The sequence below is a fragment of the Microplitis demolitor genome, chromosome 5, assembly GCF_026212275.2.
Source record: "Microplitis demolitor isolate Queensland-Clemson2020A chromosome 5, iyMicDemo2.1a, whole genome shotgun sequence".
NCBI classification, from domain to species: domain Eukaryota; kingdom Metazoa; phylum Arthropoda; class Insecta; order Hymenoptera; family Braconidae; genus Microplitis; species Microplitis demolitor.
In genome coordinates, this window is record NC_068549.1 from 2,487,520 (window position 1) to 2,508,906 (window position 21,387).

Consider the following 21,387-nt stretch of genomic DNA (forward strand, 5'->3'; position numbering starts at 1 on the left):
CTTCAGTATGATTATTTTATAGTAAAAAACATATACATTATTTAAAGACATTAATATTTTAATATTGATATTGAAGCAAGAGTACAACGGAATTTTTAAGCAAATAATAAAATCTAAGGATTGTACCAATCGAGGAAGAGAAGGGAAAAGGACATGACGAGCAGGAAGAAAAGAATCCAAACACGAAGTCCAGCATTGCGTTGAATAGCTTGACGTATCTGCTCATTGGCTTCTTTTACATTCTCAGTAGACCCGACGACGGTAGATACCAGTTTGTCTAGATCGCGATCCTGCGCCAGGACTTTTTCAGTGAATACTTCTTGGAGCTCGGCAATGTGAACGACTTTGCTCTCAATCTGTTTTACTTCCTCAGTAATAGTATTCAGTTCATTGTAAAGCTGTTCGTTTTCGGCTTCAAACATCTGGACGTCCTCCGTCGACAATTCTTCTTCATAAGCCAGCGAGTTGACGTCTCCATTCATCTCCTGGACCTTCAGCGGACTCGAGTTTGCTGATGAACTTTTTTTTTCTTCAGTCGAGTTCAAACCAGACTTTTGTGATAAAATACTTGAACTCTCCTCGACTGCTTTAACATTCAGCTCCAATTTAGACATAGATTTAAGTTCCAACTGTTTCTTAACCCGGATTGCTTTTTGCTCGGAGTAAATTTTGCAAACATTATTCAAGTATTCCTCAATTAAATATATCATTATTTCTTGATGCTCATGATACTGCTGTCCAATATTTTGATCCGCAACATCCCGTCTCAGCTCTTTTATCAACTGCGAGCATTTGCTGATTATTTCCTGGGCTCCACTGTCAATCTGATCGCGCTCAGCGTCAGTCATCCGCGCCTGGCTAATCAAATGTCCAGAAAAATTCAAATAAGCTGGTCTATTTTCTAGCAAAAACTCTTTTAGTCTCGTTATCTGTGTCGTTACCGCCAGAGATTTTTTATAAAAATTTGACTCATGACGTAATTTCCTAGGTGGTGATTTTGATTTGTCATCGCTGTCCAACGCCTTTTGACGTATGCTCACGCTTTTAACACTAGCTCGGAATAACGTGCTCACGTCCATTTTTCTAATTCATTCCAATTATCTAGAATATTTTTAAATAAATAAATAATCAGTACATAATTATTTTATTTACCAACTTCATTCTGTAGCTCACCTTTCAGGTTAGGTTGCAACTTATGATTAATTACTCTCGCAATTAAATTTATCTCTACCTATTTTTTTCTACTTTCCCAATTTAATTATCAATTCATTCTATTTCAACCATAGAATCTATTTTATTTATGACGTTTCCGTTTTTTTTTTTTATTTAAAGCCAACAATATGTAGCCTACGTAAACAAGAAGTAACAAAACGAGATATTGCAATACCAGGAAGTAAAATGAAAACTGGCGCGTTATTTAAATTTAAAAAAATAATTTTAAATCACAAAATATTTTATTTTACAAAAATCACAAAAAATGTATGATAAATTACATTACAAAATAATTATTTAATTTATACTAAATAATTTACAGTACTTATTATTTATTAATCATCGATAACCCAAAGAATATTTATTCCAGACATTCCTAAATTAACTCTGCCCAGCATTCCATGGTCACGTGTCTTAATAATGTAGAGGAAGAGTAACAAAGTATGGAACATGTTATTACGACCCTGTTAATTATCAAGAAATTATTAGATATTAATTAATAATAGTAAATAATAATAAAATTATAATAATTACCCGAGGTATTTCTTCGTAATCTGCTGGCAAAGAATCGCCACTGAGAGCCAGACAGTAATGCGGAGGGTTAACGGATTGGCAGACAATAATGGGGCCTTTGTTTCTCGGTAACTCGGACCCACTTTTGGCCATGTACCTGGAAGTAAATGTCCGGGCATCTGGTTGGTCTAGAGGAGCTTCTAGCTGGGTGTCCATGTAGGAAGAGACAAGATGCATGATGATGGCTGTGTCTGTTGGTAAGCTAGTGTCCCAGGGCTTTCCGTTGTAAGATCCGCCGCTGCACCACTTGAACTCGCTCATAGACCCGCCTTTGGACAGTTCCTTGATTCTTTTAACTAGGTAGTCTTGATTGTTTGATATCTCGAGAAAGGGTACCAGAGTTGGCAGAGTCGGGATTCCTATCACGATATTCTGAGCCTGAGCCAGTTTGCGCAGACGGTCTAATCCCACGTGTCCTAACTGGGAGTCACTCAGCCCGTGGCGAATCAACGCCGCGTTGACGTTATCTATTTCAATCATAACACGTTCGACAACAGTTTTACTTATCCACATGCGTAAATTAGCAGTCCATTGGTTCACTTTGTGGCTGTCAATTCTGTATTTACGCCAGACGTCAGGTGCTCCGTAGTAACCGCGTGGTGATGTTCCTTCTTCATTTCCTGGACTTGATGATTTTGTTTTATCAATCGTAGGCGCTAACTGATAAGTACATCGTCGTAATAACGGCGATATTTCACCAGGATTACGCATTGCCGGGTGTGACCAAAATGAACTCAGTAAATTTGACGGCTGATCGACTGCTGTCGAGTGTGTGGTCTTACGTTCGCGTTCCGTTACGTCTTTTAAATAATTCTGCAATTCAGTTTCATCTTGAATCAGTCCCTCGCCGGTTAAGCTTCCGTTCATTGATGTATTCAATGATCTACTCAAAGAATTATTCGTCGACGTGTTATTCAAACTCTTCGGAGACGCTGGTGAGCTGGAATACTTTCCCGGTCCACAGTAAAACGGACTTGAATAAGTTTCTGCAATAAACCATTATTATAAAAAACTAATAATAAGTAAATAATAATTATTGATAAACTTGAGTTAAAAAATATTCACTGGTTTCATTTAATCCAGCACCCAACGATCTTCTGCTCAAATTTAACGGCGTCGTCATATTTATTATCGGCGAAATCGGCTCTGGTAAACATGATTTGATTTCGCTCGTCAGTGGAGTTGATTTAAATAATGTCTCATCATTAGTTATTCCTAATAATTTTTTTTGCTCAGGGTTCAGAACTACTGGCCGCATATTGAATGTTCCTACTACATAACTTACGATATGATACAAAGCATTAAGTCCAAATATTAATACTAGAACCCATTCAATCCACATAAATTGTTTGTACGTCGCATCAACATACAATCTAATCAATAAAAATTAATTAGTTAACATTAATCACTCTAAATTAAAGACATTCCCAGACAATAGCCACTTTTTTAAAATATTAAATGACAACTGTCATAATCATATTCAAATTTGATTAATTATTCAAAATAAAATTGAAAAATTAATTTACAAAAGGACAAAATAGTTGTGATTGTCGCTGATTAGGTTTTAAAAAAATTACATACAATTGTTATCAATTAGGAGTCAAATGAAATGTGGTAAATAAATCTAAGCCTACTAAATTTGAAAATTTGAATTATATTGACATGAAGATTCTACTGAAATTTATTTAATAAGTTTCGTTTAAGTTAATACTTAAAATTTTTTAAAATTAATTGTTAAAATTTTAAGATGATCGTGACAGTTCAGTCAATGAATATTTAAAAAAATGTGGGGCATTATCTAAGAACGCTTTTAATTATCAAACAGGATAATTTTAAAAAGTAAAACTTACAAATCAAATAACAAAATACTTAGTAGTGCTCCATTTATCAAAAACCATGTGATACTATTTTTGACTCGTGATTGTGCTTGTCTCAGATCCAAAGTTTGTTGTACCTGTGGCTTTGGCGCCAGCATTCTTAAATTTAAAAACAAAATAAATAAATAACAATCGCTATTAATTATTAAATAAAAAACAATAATTAATACCTTGCGTTCGGCGAAATACATCTCATAGGTGAATAAAAATCGCTCATTATTTATTTTTGAAATTACAGCTCAAATAAATTAATTAATTGTAACCTGTCATGAGTAATTAATTATCTAATTCTTCTAATTGTTTTTCATTCAAATTATTTTATTTAACAAAAATTAAAATAACAAGAGAAATAATATAACCAACAAAATTCCGGGTGACCTGAATCAAATCATGAACAAGAGCAAACTACCAAATGCCGCTATTTTTTCACTACGTGATTCAAAATACAAATAATTATTATTTTTTCCTGATAAATTAATTTATTTACGCAATTAAATAATAAACTTCACTTTCAAAAATTCAAATTTAATTTTAGCTGTCAAATAAAATTTTTTTCCCGGTTTTTTATTCAAATTAAATAATTATCAGGAAAATGATTGACGTAGTGATAATCTGACGCTTAGCAGATGAAAAATGTATAAAAATATGTATAGTCTAATAAATGAATAAGAATATATAAGTAATAGTAACATAAGTAGTAGCAAGTAGAAGAAGTACAAGAATATAAAGGAATAGAAAGAGGACAAAGTATTATTTTGTTTCGTCAACGAATATTACGGAATTAAAACGTTAATTGTAGTAGTATACTTTTACTCAGCATCATATATATATACATACATATATATACCCATTCAACACAAACACACACTCATTGACTGGTTCACATTCTAGGTGATACAAGTGTACAATAATCAGCTGCATATATTTTATTTATATTTATTAAAATCCGTCATACATTTAATATATTAATACTCGTGCAAACAAGTACATAGATAATAATATTTAAAAATAATAATTATTTTGAACATCGATAGTTGAGAGCTGGTGTATGGGTTTGCGTCATTTGTGAATTGTATCCTCAAGTATTGGATGGGTTGGTATGGTTCTAAATGTGTGTGACGCATCAACGAAAAACTGCAAGCTGGCACCGTAGACCCACGTAAAAAAAACGTTATATTCTTCAGAACACCAGCAACTACTTACTTCATATTTATTGTATTTAAATAAAATATACAGTCGCCGAAAATCTGCAGTAAAAAAATAATTTAACGATACGAGTTTTTTTTTTAAATTATAATAATGAACAAGAGTTGTGCCCGGTGTGAAAAAACGGTATATCCTATCGAGGAGCTTAAATGTCTTGATAAGGTTAGTATTTTTTTTTTTAATTTTATTTTTAAGATCAATCACTGGCGGGTTTATTTGATGTTTCCATCTGGATCCTGCTGGTGTTTAATTAATTAACTACCGGTACATCGAGTTAACCTTTTTATTTGACGTCTTAGACTCGGTCTTGAGATTTTTTTTTATTTTTTATTTTTAACGATGACGTTAAATGGAAACGTTTAATTTGCGTGAGAATTTTTATTTTTTAAAAATTAAATAAAAAAGGACATGGATATTAAAAGAGAGGGGTAGTGAATGTAATATTCTTTGTTTGACGTTCCCAATGTACTCTAGCTCTCTCACGGCCACGTTTAAATGATGTCATGAATTAATTAAATGAAAGAGAATTACGATTAATTTATTACCATGAGGATGAGGATAACTTTTATTTTCAGTAATATGATTAGTTAATTATTATAATTGCTGCGGGCTATTGATCATCTAGTATAATCATTTTATTTTATTTGAGATAATAAAACCTAAATACTGATTGACATATTTATCTTCAGATATGGCACAAGCAGTGTTTCAAGTGCCAAGGATGCAGCATGACCCTCAATATGAGAACTTATAAGGGTTTTAATAAACAACCGTACTGTGAAGCGTAAGTATTTACAATAATTTGATAATTTGATTATCGAGTAAATAAATAAATATCGTCGTGTTATTTAATCGATGACGGAAGATGGTCATTGATTTTATCACGTGGACGTAAAGTAAAACAAATATGTATTTTTATATATATTTTAAACGAACGCCGAGGGAGATGATTATTTTAAGTATTTAATGCTTCTCTGTGAAAGTGTCGTTACATTAATTTTTTTTTTCTATTATAATTTTTGGATTCGATTAGAAAGATATTACAACAAAAAATATTTAAAAAATTCCACCTGTAGTTCTTTTAATTTTCTACATGTGCATATTTTTGGTTTTTTTTTTTTATTTTGTAATTTAAATGATTTGTTGAAAAAAAATTGGGAGATTGTCTCCTAACTTTAGGAATGAATGTAGCTGACAATTGAAAATTAAAAAAATTTTTTAATAAATAAATAAAATTTAATTACTCAGGCACATAGAAAACTTTAAGATGTCTTTTAAAAGGACAAGAAAAATTTTGTCTCAAAGCCATGTTTTCTTAAATGAATGAGACATAGAGATGATGGTTCTAGAAGTTTTTTCCCTTCTTAAAGAAATTTTAACTGAAAAATCGTCTAAATAACTTATTTGACAATTATTTGTAATTTATTTTTTGTCGTCACTTATGTCAAGCCTTTTAAGCAGATATTTTTTCGGTGACATAGTTTCTGATTGTTTTGTCATTTTAGTCACAAAGCCAAGTGTGTTAGTTGGGTAGAGTAAAAATTAAAGAATGTGTATTTAAATATTTGAAACAGTACGCGCTTTTTTTTCAATTTCATTATTTTAAATTTATAAATTTTCTCATATTCGCTACATATAAATTCATACTTCAGGATCTCAAATTAGCTGGAATCTAATAAAATTTCAAAATATTCCACTTATAGTTTTTTAAATTCTACATATGCATATTTATACTTTCTTTTTTGCAATTGTTTAAAAAAAAATCCAACTGTTAATTGTCATCTGACTTCCGGGTCATATTATTTAATAAAATATAAATTTTTTAACAGGCACATACCAAAAGCAAAAGCCACAACGATGGCCGAAACACCGGAACTAAAACGTATTGCCGAGAATACAAAGATACAGAGTAATGTTAAGTATCATGCTGAATTTGAAAAAGCTAAGGGTAAATTTACACAAGTAGCTGATGATCCAGAGACACTAAGGATTAAACAGAATAGTAAAATAATATCAAATGTTGCGTATCACGGGGAGTTGCAGAAGAAAGCGATTATGGAGCAAAAGAGAACGATGACGGGAGAGAATGACGAACAAATAGGTAACAGATAAATAAATTTTACATTGTTATAATCGTTGGTGGTGATGGTGATGTGTGTCTGTTATTGTCATTGTGTCGCCATATGTGTTTTAGAGTACGTAGAATATACAGACGGTTCAATAGCACCTGCGAGCAGTGTTATTAATGCTAACGTTAACGCTAACGCTAATGCTAATACTGCAATGCCGGTGAGAACAGTAAGTCCTGTTAATAAAATGCCAGGAAAAATAGCTGACTATGATCCCATAACTGAGGCTAGACCCAGTCCATACTCAGCTAGACAAGCAGCCACTACTGTTATCTATACAAGTGATAAGGGCGCAGGTATGTTTTGTCTCGCTTAGTTGTCTTTTTATGTCCACGGCTTTGTTGTTTTATTTATGTATTTTTATTGATACTTGATATTGCAAGAATGTGCTTATTTAAATCTATTGGGTAATTTTGTTATGATATTTATATTTATTTATTTATTGTGCAGTAACAAATCCACCGGCAAGAAAAATAGGATCTGTTGCTGACATCGATCCAGTCAATGAGTATTACGGATCTTTAACGCCTGGTATTAATAATAATAATAATAATCATGTTCCACAACAGCAACAGCCGCACCCGCCTCCGGTACAAGCCAATACTCTGGTACATTTTTATTTTTATTTTTATATTTAAATTTATTATTTTATTTTTATTATTAAATTATTCAAATAAGGTAAGAGGCTCAGTACGCGATTAGGGAACTAGTACAGCATCACTCATATATTTGTATATCTATACTTAGTAAATACATGAAGTGATCGAGTACTAATTCTCTGATCGAGTATTGGGTCTCTGATCAGGTACTAGTTCTCTGAACAAGTACTAGGTCCCTGATCGGGTATTAGTTCAGTGATCGGGTGCTAATTCCTCGATCGGGTATTAGGTTTTTTTACTTTATCAGTTTTTTTTTTTTTTAATTTATTTATTTTTGTTTCGTTTTTATTTTTTTATTTAAAAATAAAAAACCAGAGAGTCTACCGCGCGTTATATGATTACGAGGCGCAAGATGTAGACGAAGTGAGCTTCTGCGACGGCGACCTTATTCTCAACTGTACGGCAATCGACGAGGGCTGGATGACGGGTCTTGTACAACGAACCGGACGTCACGGAATGTTGCCAGCTAATTATGTTGAACCAGCCCATATTTAATATATTATTATTAAATAATATATATATATATTATCAAACAATTTACATTCACGATTTTATTTATACAGTTGTCTACATTACTAATATTTTATTTACGCTGATTAATATTATTAATGTGGACTTAATATGAGAGGGAGAGACAAACATAATTAGAAAAAAAATTATAAAGAAGAGGAAATAATTGTCATTATATCAAGGGACCACATATATTTTCTTATAAAGTGTACACTTTGTTATTGCGTAATATTGACGTAGGATTCAGGAGATTATTAATTAATAGTTTATAGCTAATTATGGAACAGTGCCTTTTATAACTTTCCGATAGCATTTATATTTATATACATATATATATATATTAAATAAAATCATTCCGTGATCTTCCAATTGTTTAGACAATCCATTAAATATTAAAAGTTAATTTAAAAAAATGATAAATATTTTGAGTTTAAAAAATAATAATTTTTTGTTGAATATAAATGCCATGAGTATGTAAATTACTCATTAGCTTAGAAGGAAATATTTAAATGTTAATTTAAAATAATTAAAGTGTTGAAAATTACAAGATTTTAATAACAGTTAACACATTTTATTATTTTCTTGATTAATAGAAGGCTTAGGAATTTAAATAAATTACAATATTAATTAATGTTGCGATTTAGACCATTTGTAAATTTATAAAAACAACTAATTAAGTTGTTAATTTGCCTTTTAAATTATAATTTAAATAATTAAGTATTTTTTGATGAATATTAAATAAAAACAAATGATAAATAACTTTTGTAATTACTGATAGTTATCGATAAAAATTCGGGTTAAGATTAATTGAGTTGATAAAAAAATTTAATATGATTATTATATCACTTTTAATTACGATATAATATACATATTAATATGTGCATTATGTAGATCAAAGTTTACTATCTACTTATTATATTTTCATTCAATAACAATAATCATAATAATAGTAATTAATATTATTATTATTTTATTTGTGCTAATAGTAAAAAATGTTGCTTTTAATTGTTCTTCTTATTTTAATTAGTACCCATATGTACAAATAAATTATTTTTTCCGATAAATATTTTTTTTAATTAACTTTTTTTCTAATTAATATGTACAAAATGTATTTATATATTTTTTAATACAAAAATAATATTAATAATTAATTAATTAATTAATTATGTTCCATCTGGTGCAGATCTCCCGGCAACTTTAGGCATTTTTTTATTCGTCGAGTCTTCGAGTTCTTTTGGTTTGTAATAATGGGGAGCGACTTCTGCCAGCCACGCGCTTTCAATTTCAGTTACTTGTCTCATGTATTCCTTGGCGGTGACTACAAGTTCGTGATAGACAATCCACCTGGGAAGTTCTTGGAACAACGAACTGTTCGGGTGAATAGATACTGTTTGATTGTGTTTAACTGTTTTGTAATTACCGCTCTTGGATAAGCGTGCGACGTGATAAAAATAACCGGCGGTGATGGATTTTCTAATGGCGACAGTGTCAGTGAGCCCGGAAATTAAATCCATTTCGACGCGTTGCATCAGTCCTACAAGTTGCTCCCGTACATCGCGCGCTCTTTTCATCGATTTGTACTGAATGAAGTTTTCGTAGCACCAGTGAGTGCTGAAGTCTGATTGCTGCCACTGATTGTAGACGTTGAGTAGCGTCAGATGGTCACCTCCTGGTACGTGAAAATTTTTCTTCGCCGTGTCTGCATAAATAATTTTATCTTTAGGCCGGAAGAAAATTGCTCCAGTTACTGAGAGCATGGCAGCGATCGTGGCGATTTCTTCAGAGCACTTGTACTTCTCGCTCGCAAGCAGCATCTTTGCCATCATCGGATCCAGCGGAAACTCGGCCATCCTACGACCCAGTTTAGTGAGTTGTCCTCGATGATTGATGGCTCCGAGTGCGTACAATTGTTCAAGTGCGAGGACCAGTATCTCATGTGGAGGCGGATCTAGAAAATCAAAGTGAACCAGGTCGTCAATACCCAGAGCTTTCAATGTCAGTACAGCGTTGCCGAGATTGATTCTCTGTATTTCAGGTATCGTATTGTCTTCAAGTTCATGCTGATAAGCCCACGCGGTGTACAGACGGAAACATTTACCGGGAGCAACTCGGCCGGCTCTTCCAGCTCGCTGATTCGCAGACGCCTTACTGATGGGAACTGTTATCAAACTCTCCATTCCCGTGCGCGCGTTAAAGTGATTTTGTTTCGCATATCCAACGTCAATAACATAAATGATATTGTCTATTGTCAGCGAGGTCTCTGCGATATTTGTAGCCAGCACGACTTTGCGTGCATTTGGTGGTGTCGGTTGGAATATTTTAACCTGCATATCACTAGGTAAATTTGCGTAGACTGGTAAGATTATCAGTTCATTCATTTTCAATCGCATTGTCCTTTCCTGCAGCATCTCTTGACACGTCTCAATGTCATCTTGACCTGTGAAAAATACTAAAATATCACCTCGTGGCTGGGTCGCGTGTATTTGTAAAATTGAAACGACACAAGCGTCAACGTAGTCAGCTTCCGGAGCCTTTGTATAATAAATATCAACTTTGTAACGACGTCCAGGAATACGGAATATCGGGGCGTCGTCAAAAAATTCACTGAATTTCGTTGCATCAAGAGTTGCTGATGATATAAGAAGCTTTAGATCCGGACGATGACGCGCAATATCTTTTACGAGACCAAAAAGAATGTCAGTGTGCAGCGTACGTTCATGAGCCTCGTCGATTATTATCACGCTGTAGGATTCAAGACTGGGATCGCTCAGAAATTCACGGTGTAACGTACCGTCAGTCATGTATTTAATCTTCGTACGCTGGGATGTGCAGTCTTCGAACCTAATGGCATATCCAACTTCATTCCCGAGTTTTACGGCCATCTCATGAGCGACTCTCGTGGCCACAGACATCGCGGCGACACGTCTCGGCTGTGTGCAGCCAATCATTTTATCACCTTTAGTAAATCCCGCTTCGTGTAGATACTGAGGAATCTGGGTCGTCTTCCCTGACCCTGTCTCTCCCTCAATAATTAGCACCTGGTGTTCTTTAATCGCTTCAATAAGATCCTTCTTGAATGGATAAATAGGCAAACTCTTTTGTGTCTCTTCGATAGATTGCAATCTATTGCTCTCGACGATACGACTTGCTCCTTCTTCATCTTCTGTTTTAATTTTGTCAGAACCAGGCATCTGAAGCGCCTGGATAAATTCAATTTCGTCTTCCAGAAGTAATTCATGATCTTCTTTACGTTTTTTGTCTTTAGCGCCAAACTTGTAGACGGCAGAGCTCATCTGCTGGGACTCCCACTTGCTTTGCTCTGACTGCGGCGTTTCATTTTCCGTAATATCAGGTTCCAGGTCATTTTTCTCACCTTTTCTATCAGCCAGTGGCATATGGTAACGCTGGACGCGTTCAAGGTCACGAGCTTTCTCATGCCCGATCGCCAGTTGAAGTAACTGCTTCTTGTGTTCTCTGTCTCTCTTTTCCCGCTCAGTCAGGGATTCCTCATCAAAAAGATACTCGTCATCAATAATGTCAGCCTCTAGCTCAGCAACTTTGTCGCCTTTACGTTTCTCCAAGTACTGCCTACGTGACTCGACCCTAAGCTTTGGCAGAAGCTTGTCCCGAGCATCAGTCTCTATCAGCTTCAATCTTTTCGCCGCTTCAGCGGCTGACCCCGCGGGCATTGCGATTTTACGCGTTTTCGCTTCATCTTTTCGAAGAAGACGTTCTGCAAACTCATCACGTTCCTTGATGTCTTTCTTACGGCTCTCCTCCTCCTTGTCACTTTCATCAGAAGATGATTCTTTTTTATTTCTGTACTTGCTCATTTTTCTGAAATTATTTTAATTGACAATTTATTATTTTTACAAAACAATTAATAATTTTTGGATTTTCTCAACAAATCAACTACAAAAAAAATAAAAAAACTAAAGATATGCACATGTAGAAAATTTGAAAAACTACAGGTGCATTTTTTTAAAAATATTTTTTTTACTTCGTTTTAAAAAAATTTTAAAATTATAAGACGTCAGGTAACTTCAGTATAAAAAACTTACGTATATTTTTATATATTTATATAGGTTAACTTAATTGTTATATTTAAAATATCCGTGATATTTTGACTTCGTTATTTACAAAAAATAATTTTAAATATTGATGAAATTTTTTTCACTTTTAAAAATAAACTTTTGTTTGTATTTTAATTCTATTTTTTTTTTTAATTATAAATATGACCGACGTAATTTTATTTTTGTTAATACGGTATATATATTCATATATTTCTAGTAAATAAATAAAAAATAGGTTATGTCGAGACAGCGCGAGTGTCCTCTACAAATAAAATAAAAAATTTGAGCGGGAACTAAATATTAAAAAATATTCAAAAATTTCCTTTAATTTTTCATCAAATTTTCGTCAACTTCGGACTTTTCCATTTTTTACGATAATCTGTATGCAACTTGCTATTGAATTTGACGTAAATTTAATGCCCGAATTAGAATACAAATTTACTTCAAAAGTTGACTAAAAAAAAGTTGTCGTCAATTTTAGGCAAATTTTATGTATAAATTTGCTTACCTTCTGAAATGGTAAGAATGAACATTACCGACTTTTTTTTTCGTAAAAAGTTATTTTTGGTTCGAATTCGAGTAGAAGTCATAAGAATTTCCCTCTCATTCGGAATCTAGAAGTTGCAGAATCAGCTGTCAAATATTGCAGACAAAGTTATGATTGAGAATTTGTAAATAAAAAATGCCGAGTTATAATTATAAATGTAAATGCAACGAGCCGGCGAAAAAATCAATTGTAAGGAAAGAAGGTCATAATAAAGGCCGTGAATTTTATGCATGTGCTAAAGAACCAGGTCGCAATTGTAATTTTTTTAAATGGGAAAACAAAAACTCGTCTCAGTCCCAGGAAGATGAAGGCCCATGGGATGGTGATGGAGTACTTTGTGTATGTGGTGGCCTCGCTCAAAAGTATATGAATTAAATTAATTAAATATTTTTACGGTTTACTTAATAAGTTTAATACTTGCTCTATTTTTTTTTTAGATTTATGGTAAAAAAAGATGGACCCAATAAAGGTCGATATTTTTACGGCTGTCCCAAAGCTCAAGACAGTACTTGTAAATTTTTTCAATGGGTAGAAAACGTAAACATTGAAAAAAAATCAGCTGAATATGACGTTGATAATTTTGAATGGGATGATGATGATGATCCAGGATGTCCTCAACAACCAGTACAAAATAAAAATGATAAAAAACAGGATGTAGTTTGTGTTTGTGGAGATCCGGCTCGCCAGTAAATTATCAATAATTAATTAAATTCAATGGCTCCATTGATTTAATAAAATTCTGTTATTTTTATAGATTTGTTGTCAAGAAAGAAGGAGCCAATAAAGGCAGGTCCTTTTACGGCTGTCCCAGAGGTCAAGAAAGCACTTGTGGATTTTTCCAATGGGTTGAAAATGTAAACAGTGACGAGTATCACGTCAATGATTATCAGTGGGATGATGATGATGACAGCGATGATCGAGGAGCCTCACAGGAACCAGTTAAAAAAAATAAAAATGAAAGCGGAGAGGAAGTAGTTTGCGTTTGTGGAGAACCAGCTCGAAAGCAAGTTAATTAAAATATTTAAGCCGCGTTGTATATTTATTTGAACTCTGTTATTATTTTAATAGATTTGTGGTGAAGAAAGAAGGAGCCAACAAAGGCAGGTCCTTCTACGGCTGCCCCAGAGGTCAAGAAAGCACTTGTGGATTTTTTCAATGGGCTGATATTGATGTTGCCGCCCGGAAACAACCTTCCGCCGTTCAACAACCTGAGAATAATTTCGACTGCCAGTGGGATGAGGACGATTGGGGCGATGATCAAAATAGACCCGCGGATCAATACAATAGACCGTTGAACTCGGGTGGAAACCAAGTCAGGTGTATTTGTGGTCAGCCAGCTCGAAAGTACGTATTGATTCACGTTAATTATTTTTATTCATGTTTTTTTCCGATAGTTCAACAACACTTGACTTAATACTCCTTTTTTCTTCTCCCACACCAGACAAACCGTGCAAAAGGACGGCCCGAACAAAGGCAAAGAGTTTTACACATGCTCAAAGGATTCTCCTAAATCATGCGGATTTTTCGATTGGGCGCAAGATTATTCTACTAGACAACCCAGCAACCAGCAGCCCAGTCCTTCTCCATCCCTAAAAAAACCCGTTCAACTTAAAAAAGGAACTGGTGTAAAAAAATACGGTTCGCTTTTTTAATTTTTTTTTACTTATACTCAACTTTATTTATTGATATTTTATACTAGACACTTAAATATTCCATTAAATTATAATGAAAAAGTAATAAAAATAATCAGTATCAACTATAATTTTTTTTAATGATCAATAAATCAAGAGTTTTAATAAATAACAGATAATTTTAATGATTCGTTATTAATTTATTTTACAGTACACATATATTACTGAAAATATACATATGATAAAATTGCGATTCAGTAAAGCAATCTCGACATTCGTTTGGGTTTCAAATGTTTAAAAAAAGAAACATATCTATGATGTCTTACTTAATTATTTAAATTTAAATAATACATTCAACAATCTTCTGACCTCCACCGAACAATAATCTCCCAACTCATCATCATCATCTTCGTCATCTCACTACAACACAGCCAAACGCTTTCATCACATTCTCGTCGTTATTACTCATACCTTACACATCTTTATTATCTGTTGTTACATTTTATATTCACAAATACATGACGTTTTCATTAATACCCAAGCAGCACAGACAACTTTAAGATGTCTTCTAAAAGGACAAAACTCATTTTTTTTGTCTCAAAGCCAAGTTTTTTTATATTAATAAGACATACAGATGTTGGTCCTAGAAGTCACAGGAAATTTGTGTAATTTGACTGTTTGAAGGTGCCTTAAGTAGTTGGGTGGCCTACAATTTTCGGCTGACGTGCAAAATATTTCAGAAATCTAGATCCAGTAGATTTTTTACTTTTCATTTTCGTTCCGCGAAAAACGTTCCGATCTTCAGGTACATTACATTTTTAAACGCCCTTTTGACTTTAGTCACTGAGGGCATATAGTTTTTTTTTGCCAATCGTCTTGCAGACTTATAGCTAAAGACAAAAAAATTTTGAAAACCAAAAGGGCATCTAGCATAAATAATACACAGTTTTGCCTCTTAAAATTTATTTTCTAAATTTCCAGCTCCAGAATAAGTCTACAATATAATTTGCAGCTAAAAAAAATTTATACACCCTTGGTTTTAAACTTAGTGACTAAAACCAAAAGGGCGTATAAAAATATGTCCTTTTGAAATTAGCGACACGAAATAGTTGTGATTAAATTTATGTCGTCACATGTGTCAAGTCTTGTAAGCAGATATTTTTTTGAGGAAATAAATATCTGATTGTTGTCACCATTTTGGTGCCTTATCAATGGGTCAAAAAACAGTCTCAAAATTAGTATCTTAGATGTCACAAAGCCGTGTGCTACTTGGGTACATCAAACGCGATTAACAGTACGTTGATAAGAGAGTTAGTTATATTTTTTTCGCGATTAGTAGCTGGTATAACTTTGACAATCGCATGTCCCCAAAACTTACAGCCGTATATAATAAATATATATATATATTTAAGAATGTATATATTATTATTATATAGATTATATATTAGTCGCAGGATCGTTAAAACGACTCGCTCATGTACGTTTCAAGACATGTGCGACTTTCCAAATATGACGTAAGGTATTTACTACTGATACACTATTTATGTGATAGTAGACACGACGATTAATTAATTTTTTTTCTTGTTTATCTAATGATGACATGTGGCGTATAAAACATATTATATATTTATTTATTTATTTATAATTATTAATTAATTATTTTAATGATTAATATTATTTCAACTATTGGCCTCCATTTCATTTAAATCCATTACGTTTCCATTTATTTTTTTAAAAATCAACACTCGTAGGCGAGCTCGCGCTTGATTGAAAATAACTTGCGCTTTTTAGGATTTTTTTTCATCCATTTGTTTTTATTTTTAGATGTTTTTTTTTATTTGTAAAACGACCATGTCGATTAAAATTAATTGTTGGTTTTTAATTAATAACCAAACACTTGACTTTACAAGTGGCCCCGCTAAAATCGTGCCACGACAATTTTTTTTGTTTGTTTAATTTCATTTCCGGTTTGCAAATACCATCATCAATGACCCTGTCATTTATTATTATTAAATAATTTATCGTTTGAATAAACTCGTGCGATTTAAATTGTCATTAATTTAATTGTTTTCAGTGGCCTAAAAATACGGTTTAAATTATCAGATTTAAATTTAAATTAAAAAAAAAACACATTCATATTTTTAATTATGAAATATTTAGTATTAACAACAATAACGATTATTAATAATTATAATTATAAATTGTTAAATTTAAAAAACCGCGCGAATAAAAATTTGATTTGTTTGTTTCTCATTTTCAGTCTGTACTCTCCTAGTTAATTAATATAACGCAGAGAACGTTAATTAATAAAAAAAAAAAAAAAAAAAAAAAAAACAGTCTATCATTAAAAAAAAAAAAGTATATAATGATAATAATGAAACATAATGCCTACAAATAAAATACAGAGTAATCCGAAAAATACATATTAATATTATTATTATTAATCAATATAATAAACAAATATCATCGGGATATTTATTTAGTCGATTAATGTGTGATCAATTTAAACGCGGACTCGGTTATTTTTATTTTATTTTTGCTCAACAAACCTCTCCCCAAATACTCTTCGCAGTAATAACATTTTATTTCTCCTTCAAAAATACCATCAAAAGGCTACTCTCCTTATTTTGATGGATGAATGTCATCCATCACCAGCCAATAAATCGATGGCAAATCAATAAACAAGTTATTTATAATTACTCATATATAATGAGTATTAATCGATTGTTAAATCACAGGATAACACAGCAACGACAGTAACGTTGTCGAGATGCGCCGGCGCTTGGTGGTGGAGTCATTGGTGCAAAGTACGCATGTACTTTGATATTTGGTAAATGTGACTAAATAAACAATTAAATTCATTATTAATTAATAATAGTAAAGATATATCGCGTTACTAATTCCAAAAAGACTTTTTTTTTATTAATAATCTAATCAGCCGCAGACCAGTTGCCGATTTTTCATGACTGATATATTCGCCAGAAATTTTGGCTTCTGGTTTCGTTTGCTCCAAAGCACAGTTGGGAACCGGAAGCCTTCTGTCAATTTAAAAATCTAGTACATAGACCCATAAACAGATCTGCCGGACTGGTAAATCAAATATATATTTATATGTATACTGCCAATTGACGTATCGAAATATAAGTCCTTTTGGAATTAATGACGCGATGTAGTTAATAATAAATTTATTTAAATAATAAAATTACCCGAAGTCTACGTATGCCGGATCTAGTGATTAACTGGCAGTCATAAAGCTCGATTCGTTCAAGATTATGGCACGCCTGCAACAAATGATCAAGACTAGCATCCGTTATAAGTGGACAATTATCAAGCTCCAAAACGGCTAAATTTTCAGCAGCACATGGTGACAGTGCTAGCTGTCGTATTCCTTCATCAGTTATTAATTCACAATGAGACAAACTCTGCAAAGAATAATAAAAATTATAATAATAGGTTTTTTTATTTTTTAATAATGAATAGTAGAAGCTATTTTAAAATTTTAAATGTACCAGTTTCTCAAGTCGCGGGCAACCCATTGCAAGATGAATGAGAGTGGCATCAGTGATGAGAGTGCACTCTTCTAGATCCATTTTCTCTAATAGCCTGCAGTTCTAAAAAAAAAATGAAAATGAAAATGACAACTATACTTGAATTTTAATTTAAATATATAATAAGACCTTTATATTTCATAAAGTTTTATTAGCTTAAGTAGTTTTTTTATTTATAAATGACAGCTTACTCGAGCGAGGGCTTGGAAACCAGCGTCAGTGAAGTGAGTGCAGGCAACACACTCGAGAATACTGAGCAGTGGACAGTGTTGTGCTAGCATCAGCAACGAGGCGTCTGTTAAATTTGAACAGTTTGATATACAAACGTAGTGCAGTCGCGGGCAACGTTCGCTTAATTCTCGCACTGCGTCGTCAGTTATATTCTACAAATAAATAAATATAATAGTTAATTTTATTTTATTTAATTAAATTAAATGACAAGCGGCAATAAATTACTCGGCACTCATGGAGATTGATTGCTTCGAGGTTTGGGCAGTAACGAGCGAGGCACTTTATGGCCCGATCAGTAAGTTGTCGGCAGCCCTTGCTTAGGAAACTTCTCAGCTCTGGACATCCACGTGCCAGTGCTTCGACCCCGTTGTCCGTCAATAGCTCACACCAAGACAAATTAATGTGAGTAAGTAGTCGGCAGCCATCTGACAAGTCCTTGAGCGCAAGATCGGTTATCTCCGGACACGAGTCTAGATTCAAACGCTGTAACTTTGAACAGTGGCTGCTCAACGCAGCGCAAGTTACGTCTGATATTTTTTTACACTGGCTCAAATTCAATTCTTCGATGTTAGGACAAGATTGGGCGAGTGTTTTCATCGAGTTGTTGCCTATACTCTGGCAACCGCGGAGGGATAGCTGACGTAAAAAACCTCCGCATCTTCTTGATATATTTTCTATCACTGGTCCCTATTAACATAAATTTATACTTACATATATGAATAATTCGTAAGCTCGAACTATTAGCACATCCCTAATAAATAATCATATATAATAATTAATTACCTCAACGTCTCGTTGAAAATCGAATAAATCAATCCGCTGCCAATTGGATCCATCTAAAGCTAAAACGTTCCAGGCTTTGCTTACTTGAGCACATCGACACAACGAGACTACATCAAGATATGATAGGATCCTTAGCAGTAATTCTTTTGGCAGTTTTTTGTTTATTTGTGCCTCGTCGTCATGAAATACCCATGTTAGCTATAATTTAATTATTATTACTGATAAATTTTACCAAAACACTAAAGCAATTTCAAAATTCAAAATTACAGTAACAACAATTTAAATAACATATATGCACATAAATCTATATATATATTTATTTATAATTAAAATGATGATGTTGATGACAAAGAGAAATAAAGCTAGCACGTGGATTGAAGACCGATGATAAATACCAACCTGTACACCAGAGGACTGTTTTTTCATACTACCCATCGAGATTTGGGCTATCGATGGGGACATATAGTAAGAGCTCGGCAGACACTCCTGCTGCTGATGGTGGTGATGATCGCAGCACTGCCGCTGACGCTGCTGCTGATGATGCTGCTGATCATGCTGGTGACGGTGATGATGACGATGATGGTGATCATTATGATAGTAATAATAATTGTGGTAATGATGATAATAATGTTGGTAGGGATAATGGTGCTTCGACCACTGATTACCCGCCGTCGTCGATTGCTCCATCCTCGCAACCGTCTGGATCCCTTTATGCACTTTTATTTCATTTACTTTTTGCTACAACAACCCAAGTTATTTTTTTTCTTTCATTTCATTTTTTTCTTTTCCTCTACTATGTTTTCCCCGTCTTCTTTCATCTATTTTATCTCTTGCCAAAACTAATTGTGACTCAAAGCCATACAATTTTTTTATCTTAGCCATAAAAAGTAAATAAAACAAAAAATGAATAAAAATAAATGACTTTTTATCTCGGATCAAGATTTGTTTCGACGACTGCAAGGGGTAATTCGGTGGAGAGAAGACAATCAGCTGAAGGTCTAGTGTGCGTTTGTGTTCGAGGGTAAAAAAAATATTTAAGTAAGGGCAGGATAAAAAACTTACGGATAAAAGAATTGTAACAAAGAACGTGGGCTAGCAACAGAAAAAAAATAATATGCGCTCCTTTTTTTGTGGGGTGAAGTATAAAAAGGTCAACGGCAAATTGATTAATTTATATTTATCAGTTATCCCATGGCGACTGAATGTCTTCGCTTGTAAATGTTATGGAAATGTAAATGATTATGATTATGATAATGAAAAATGATATACAAGATAATAAAAATATTTATCATGCCAGTGGTCTTGCGACTTAACTCTCAGATTAAAGACGAGAGTACAATATATAAGTTAAGAGAGAATACGCAGTCAGCTGTTCGCCTCGACGAATGACAACACAACATTGAACGATCAACATTGAGACGCAAGACTCCTTTTTAATAACATCATCCACATGCAAGTGCTATCACATACATGTATACACCCACACTATTTATAAACTTTATACGATTATTCCTTTCTCTAAAAACATTTCATTATTTATCTGTCTATTTTTTTTCTTATTTGAAAATTTTTTTATTTTCATCCGTCAATTTTACCACAGCTTTGTCTTTGTGTCATCTCTTGTTATAAATTCTCCAACGTCCTACCAAATACCCATAGTCAAAAAAATACTAATACTAATGATAATCATAAATAAATAATAATAATAATAATAATAGTAATGATAATAACAATAATAGCAATAGTAGTAACAATAATAATAATAATAATTGAACACAATAGAAGATAATAAAAAAATACTTGCCTCGAGTCTCGTACGCCCCGAATGTATCATCCTTTTTCGACGCGTTATTTTGACGTATTAACGGGTATAACCCGCCCAGGTAATTGTCAAAAAAAATATTTAAAAATGAAAATCTTTTGTTAGACCTGAGGTTTAGTGTCACTTGGTGTCACTCACGAATCAGCTACAATTCGCTACTCGCTGAGGCAAATGGCCGAGCTTCAGGAGGACCTACCACGGACGTGTTACTGTGTATATTTTTCTCTCTTCTTTTTCTTTATCACGAGTAGTGGGGGTGGATTTGCTTTTACTCACTCTGACACTCGGAATCTCTGCTTGCTCGCTTTGTCTGACTTCCTCTAGCTCACTTGTTCTCACAGGCGGCTGGTGTCTCTCGCCAGCAGCTCTTCTCTTGGAACTAGTCCAGGTGACGACACAAGCCACGCTTATTTGTTAATACATTGTGAGTTAGTTACTGATCGACCAATCGCAACTACTAAATTTTATGTTTACACGATCCCCATTGGTCCCAGTGACGTGTGTGTGAGAAGCGGTGACCTTTTTTTTTCAACTTATCAATTGTCAACAATAAGTTTCCCGCGGAAATTCAAATTTTACCGCCGGA

General features: G+C 33.2%; 6 protein-coding genes across 8 annotated transcripts; 2 read left to right on the forward strand and 4 right to left on the reverse strand.

Moving 5' to 3' along the window:
• Positions 1 to 18: 18 nt before the first annotated feature.
• On the reverse strand, positions 19 to 1,377 carry LOC103577165 (syntaxin-18). Its single transcript, XM_008557699.3, has 2 exons — positions 1,174 to 1,377; positions 19 to 1,101 (listed from the first exon to the last, which is right to left on the reverse strand). The coding sequence occupies exon 2, from the start codon at positions 1,077 to 1,079 to the stop codon at positions 114 to 116; it is 966 nt and encodes a 321-aa protein (XP_008555921.1). The 5' UTR covers positions 1,080 to 1,101; positions 1,174 to 1,377; the 3' UTR covers positions 19 to 113.
• A 78-nt stretch (positions 1,378 to 1,455) lies between these two features.
• On the reverse strand, positions 1,456 to 4,264 carry LOC103577164 (transmembrane protein 209). Its single transcript, XM_008557698.3, has 5 exons — positions 3,833 to 4,264; positions 3,636 to 3,761; positions 2,851 to 3,158; positions 1,747 to 2,771; positions 1,456 to 1,676 (listed from the first exon to the last, which is right to left on the reverse strand). The coding sequence occupies exons 1-5, from the start codon at positions 3,877 to 3,879 to the stop codon at positions 1,548 to 1,550; spliced, it is 1,635 nt and encodes a 544-aa protein (XP_008555920.1). The 5' UTR covers positions 3,880 to 4,264; the 3' UTR covers positions 1,456 to 1,547.
• Positions 4,265 to 4,324: 60 nt separating this feature from the next.
• LOC103577163 (LIM and SH3 domain protein F42H10.3) lies at positions 4,325 to 9,151 on the forward strand. Of its 2 annotated transcripts, none has more exons than XM_008557694.3 (7): positions 4,325 to 4,553; positions 4,697 to 5,030; positions 5,558 to 5,652; positions 6,698 to 6,969; positions 7,063 to 7,293; positions 7,448 to 7,605; positions 7,972 to 9,151. In XM_008557694.3, exons 2-7 carry the CDS (start codon positions 4,962 to 4,964, stop codon positions 8,149 to 8,151), a joined length of 1,005 nt encoding a protein of 334 aa, XP_008555916.1. In that variant the 5' UTR covers positions 4,325 to 4,553; positions 4,697 to 4,961; the 3' UTR covers positions 8,152 to 9,151. The 2 variants fall into 2 exon arrangements, with proteins under 2 accessions (XP_008555916.1, XP_008555917.1); XM_008557695.2 differs by having other exon boundaries at positions 4,325 to 4,409.
• A 79-nt stretch (positions 9,152 to 9,230) lies between these two features.
• On the reverse strand, positions 9,231 to 12,523 carry LOC103577162 (probable pre-mRNA-splicing factor ATP-dependent RNA helicase mog-4). The gene is made up of 2 exons (XM_008557692.2): positions 12,228 to 12,523; positions 9,231 to 12,003 (listed from the first exon to the last, which is right to left on the reverse strand). The coding sequence occupies exon 2, from the start codon at positions 11,997 to 11,999 to the stop codon at positions 9,330 to 9,332; it is 2,670 nt and encodes an 889-aa protein (XP_008555914.1). The 5' UTR covers positions 12,000 to 12,003; positions 12,228 to 12,523; the 3' UTR covers positions 9,231 to 9,329.
• Positions 12,524 to 12,781: 258 nt separating this feature from the next.
• On the forward strand, positions 12,782 to 16,751 carry LOC103577160 (uncharacterized). The gene is made up of 5 exons (XM_008557691.3): positions 12,782 to 13,148; positions 13,224 to 13,472; positions 13,541 to 13,789; positions 13,855 to 14,130; positions 14,228 to 16,751. The coding sequence occupies exons 1-5, from the start codon at positions 12,922 to 12,924 to the stop codon at positions 14,436 to 14,438; spliced, it is 1,212 nt and encodes a 403-aa protein (XP_008555913.1). The 5' UTR covers positions 12,782 to 12,921; the 3' UTR covers positions 14,439 to 16,751.
• Positions 16,752 to 16,771: 20 nt separating this feature from the next.
• Positions 16,772 to 21,024, reverse strand: LOC103577159 (F-box/LRR-repeat protein 20). 2 transcript variants are annotated; one of them, XM_008557689.3, is made up of 8 exons: positions 20,784 to 21,024; positions 19,379 to 19,717; positions 18,980 to 19,177; positions 18,422 to 18,883; positions 18,157 to 18,348; positions 17,927 to 18,028; positions 17,624 to 17,839; positions 16,772 to 17,257 (listed from the first exon to the last, which is right to left on the reverse strand). In XM_008557689.3, the coding sequence occupies exons 1-8, from the start codon at positions 20,811 to 20,813 to the stop codon at positions 17,150 to 17,152; spliced, it is 1,647 nt and encodes a 548-aa protein (XP_008555911.1). In that variant the 5' UTR covers positions 20,814 to 21,024; the 3' UTR covers positions 16,772 to 17,149. The 2 variants fall into 2 exon arrangements, with proteins under 2 accessions (XP_008555911.1, XP_008555912.1); XM_008557690.3 differs by lacking the exon at positions 19,379 to 19,717 and having other exon boundaries at positions 20,784 to 21,017.
• Positions 21,025 to 21,387: the final 363 nt, after the last annotated feature.

Excerpts from the sequence above, each read along its gene's own strand:
- LOC103577165 (XM_008557699.3), bottom strand. The coding sequence starts at position 1,079 with ATGGACGTGAGCACGTTATTCCGAGCTAGTGTTAAAAGCGTGAGCATA.
- LOC103577164 (XM_008557698.3), bottom strand. The coding sequence starts at position 3,879 with ATGAGCGATTTTTATTCACCTATGAGATGTATTTCGCCGAACGCAAG. Across the intron at positions 3,762-3,832 it reads TGTATTTCGCCGAACGCAAG|AATGCTGGCGCCAAAGCCAC; the intron begins GTATTAATTATT and ends TTTAAATTTAAG. Across the intron at positions 1,677-1,746 it reads ATTACGAAGAAATACCTCGG|GGTCGTAATAACATGTTCCA; the intron begins GTAATTATTATA and ends GATAATTAACAG.
- LOC103577163 (XM_008557694.3), top strand. The coding sequence starts at position 4,962 with ATGAACAAGAGTTGTGCCCGGTGTGAAAAAACGGTATATCCTATCGAG. Across the intron at positions 5,031-5,557 it reads AGCTTAAATGTCTTGATAAG|ATATGGCACAAGCAGTGTTT; the intron begins GTTAGTATTTTT and ends ATTTATCTTCAG. Across the intron at positions 7,294-7,447 it reads TACAAGTGATAAGGGCGCAG|TAACAAATCCACCGGCAAGA; the intron begins GTATGTTTTGTC and ends TTTATTGTGCAG.
- LOC103577162 (XM_008557692.2), bottom strand. The coding sequence starts at position 11,999 with ATGAGCAAGTACAGAAATAAAAAAGAATCATCTTCTGATGAAAGTGAC.
- LOC103577160 (XM_008557691.3), top strand. The coding sequence starts at position 12,922 with ATGCCGAGTTATAATTATAAATGTAAATGCAACGAGCCGGCGAAAAAA. Across the intron at positions 13,473-13,540 it reads TGTGGAGATCCGGCTCGCCA|ATTTGTTGTCAAGAAAGAAG; the intron begins GTAAATTATCAA and ends TTATTTTTATAG. Across the intron at positions 14,131-14,227 it reads TGTGGTCAGCCAGCTCGAAA|ACAAACCGTGCAAAAGGACG; the intron begins GTACGTATTGAT and ends CTCCCACACCAG.
- LOC103577159 (XM_008557689.3), bottom strand. The coding sequence starts at position 20,813 with ATGATACATTCGGGGCGTACGAGACTCGAG. Across the intron at positions 19,178-19,378 it reads AACAGTCCTCTGGTGTACAG|CTAACATGGGTATTTCATGA; the intron begins GTTGGTATTTAT and ends ATTAAATTATAG. Across the intron at positions 17,258-17,623 it reads CCGGCATACGTAGACTTCGG|TCACATTTACCAAATATCAA; the intron begins GTAATTTTATTA and ends TTGTTTATTTAG.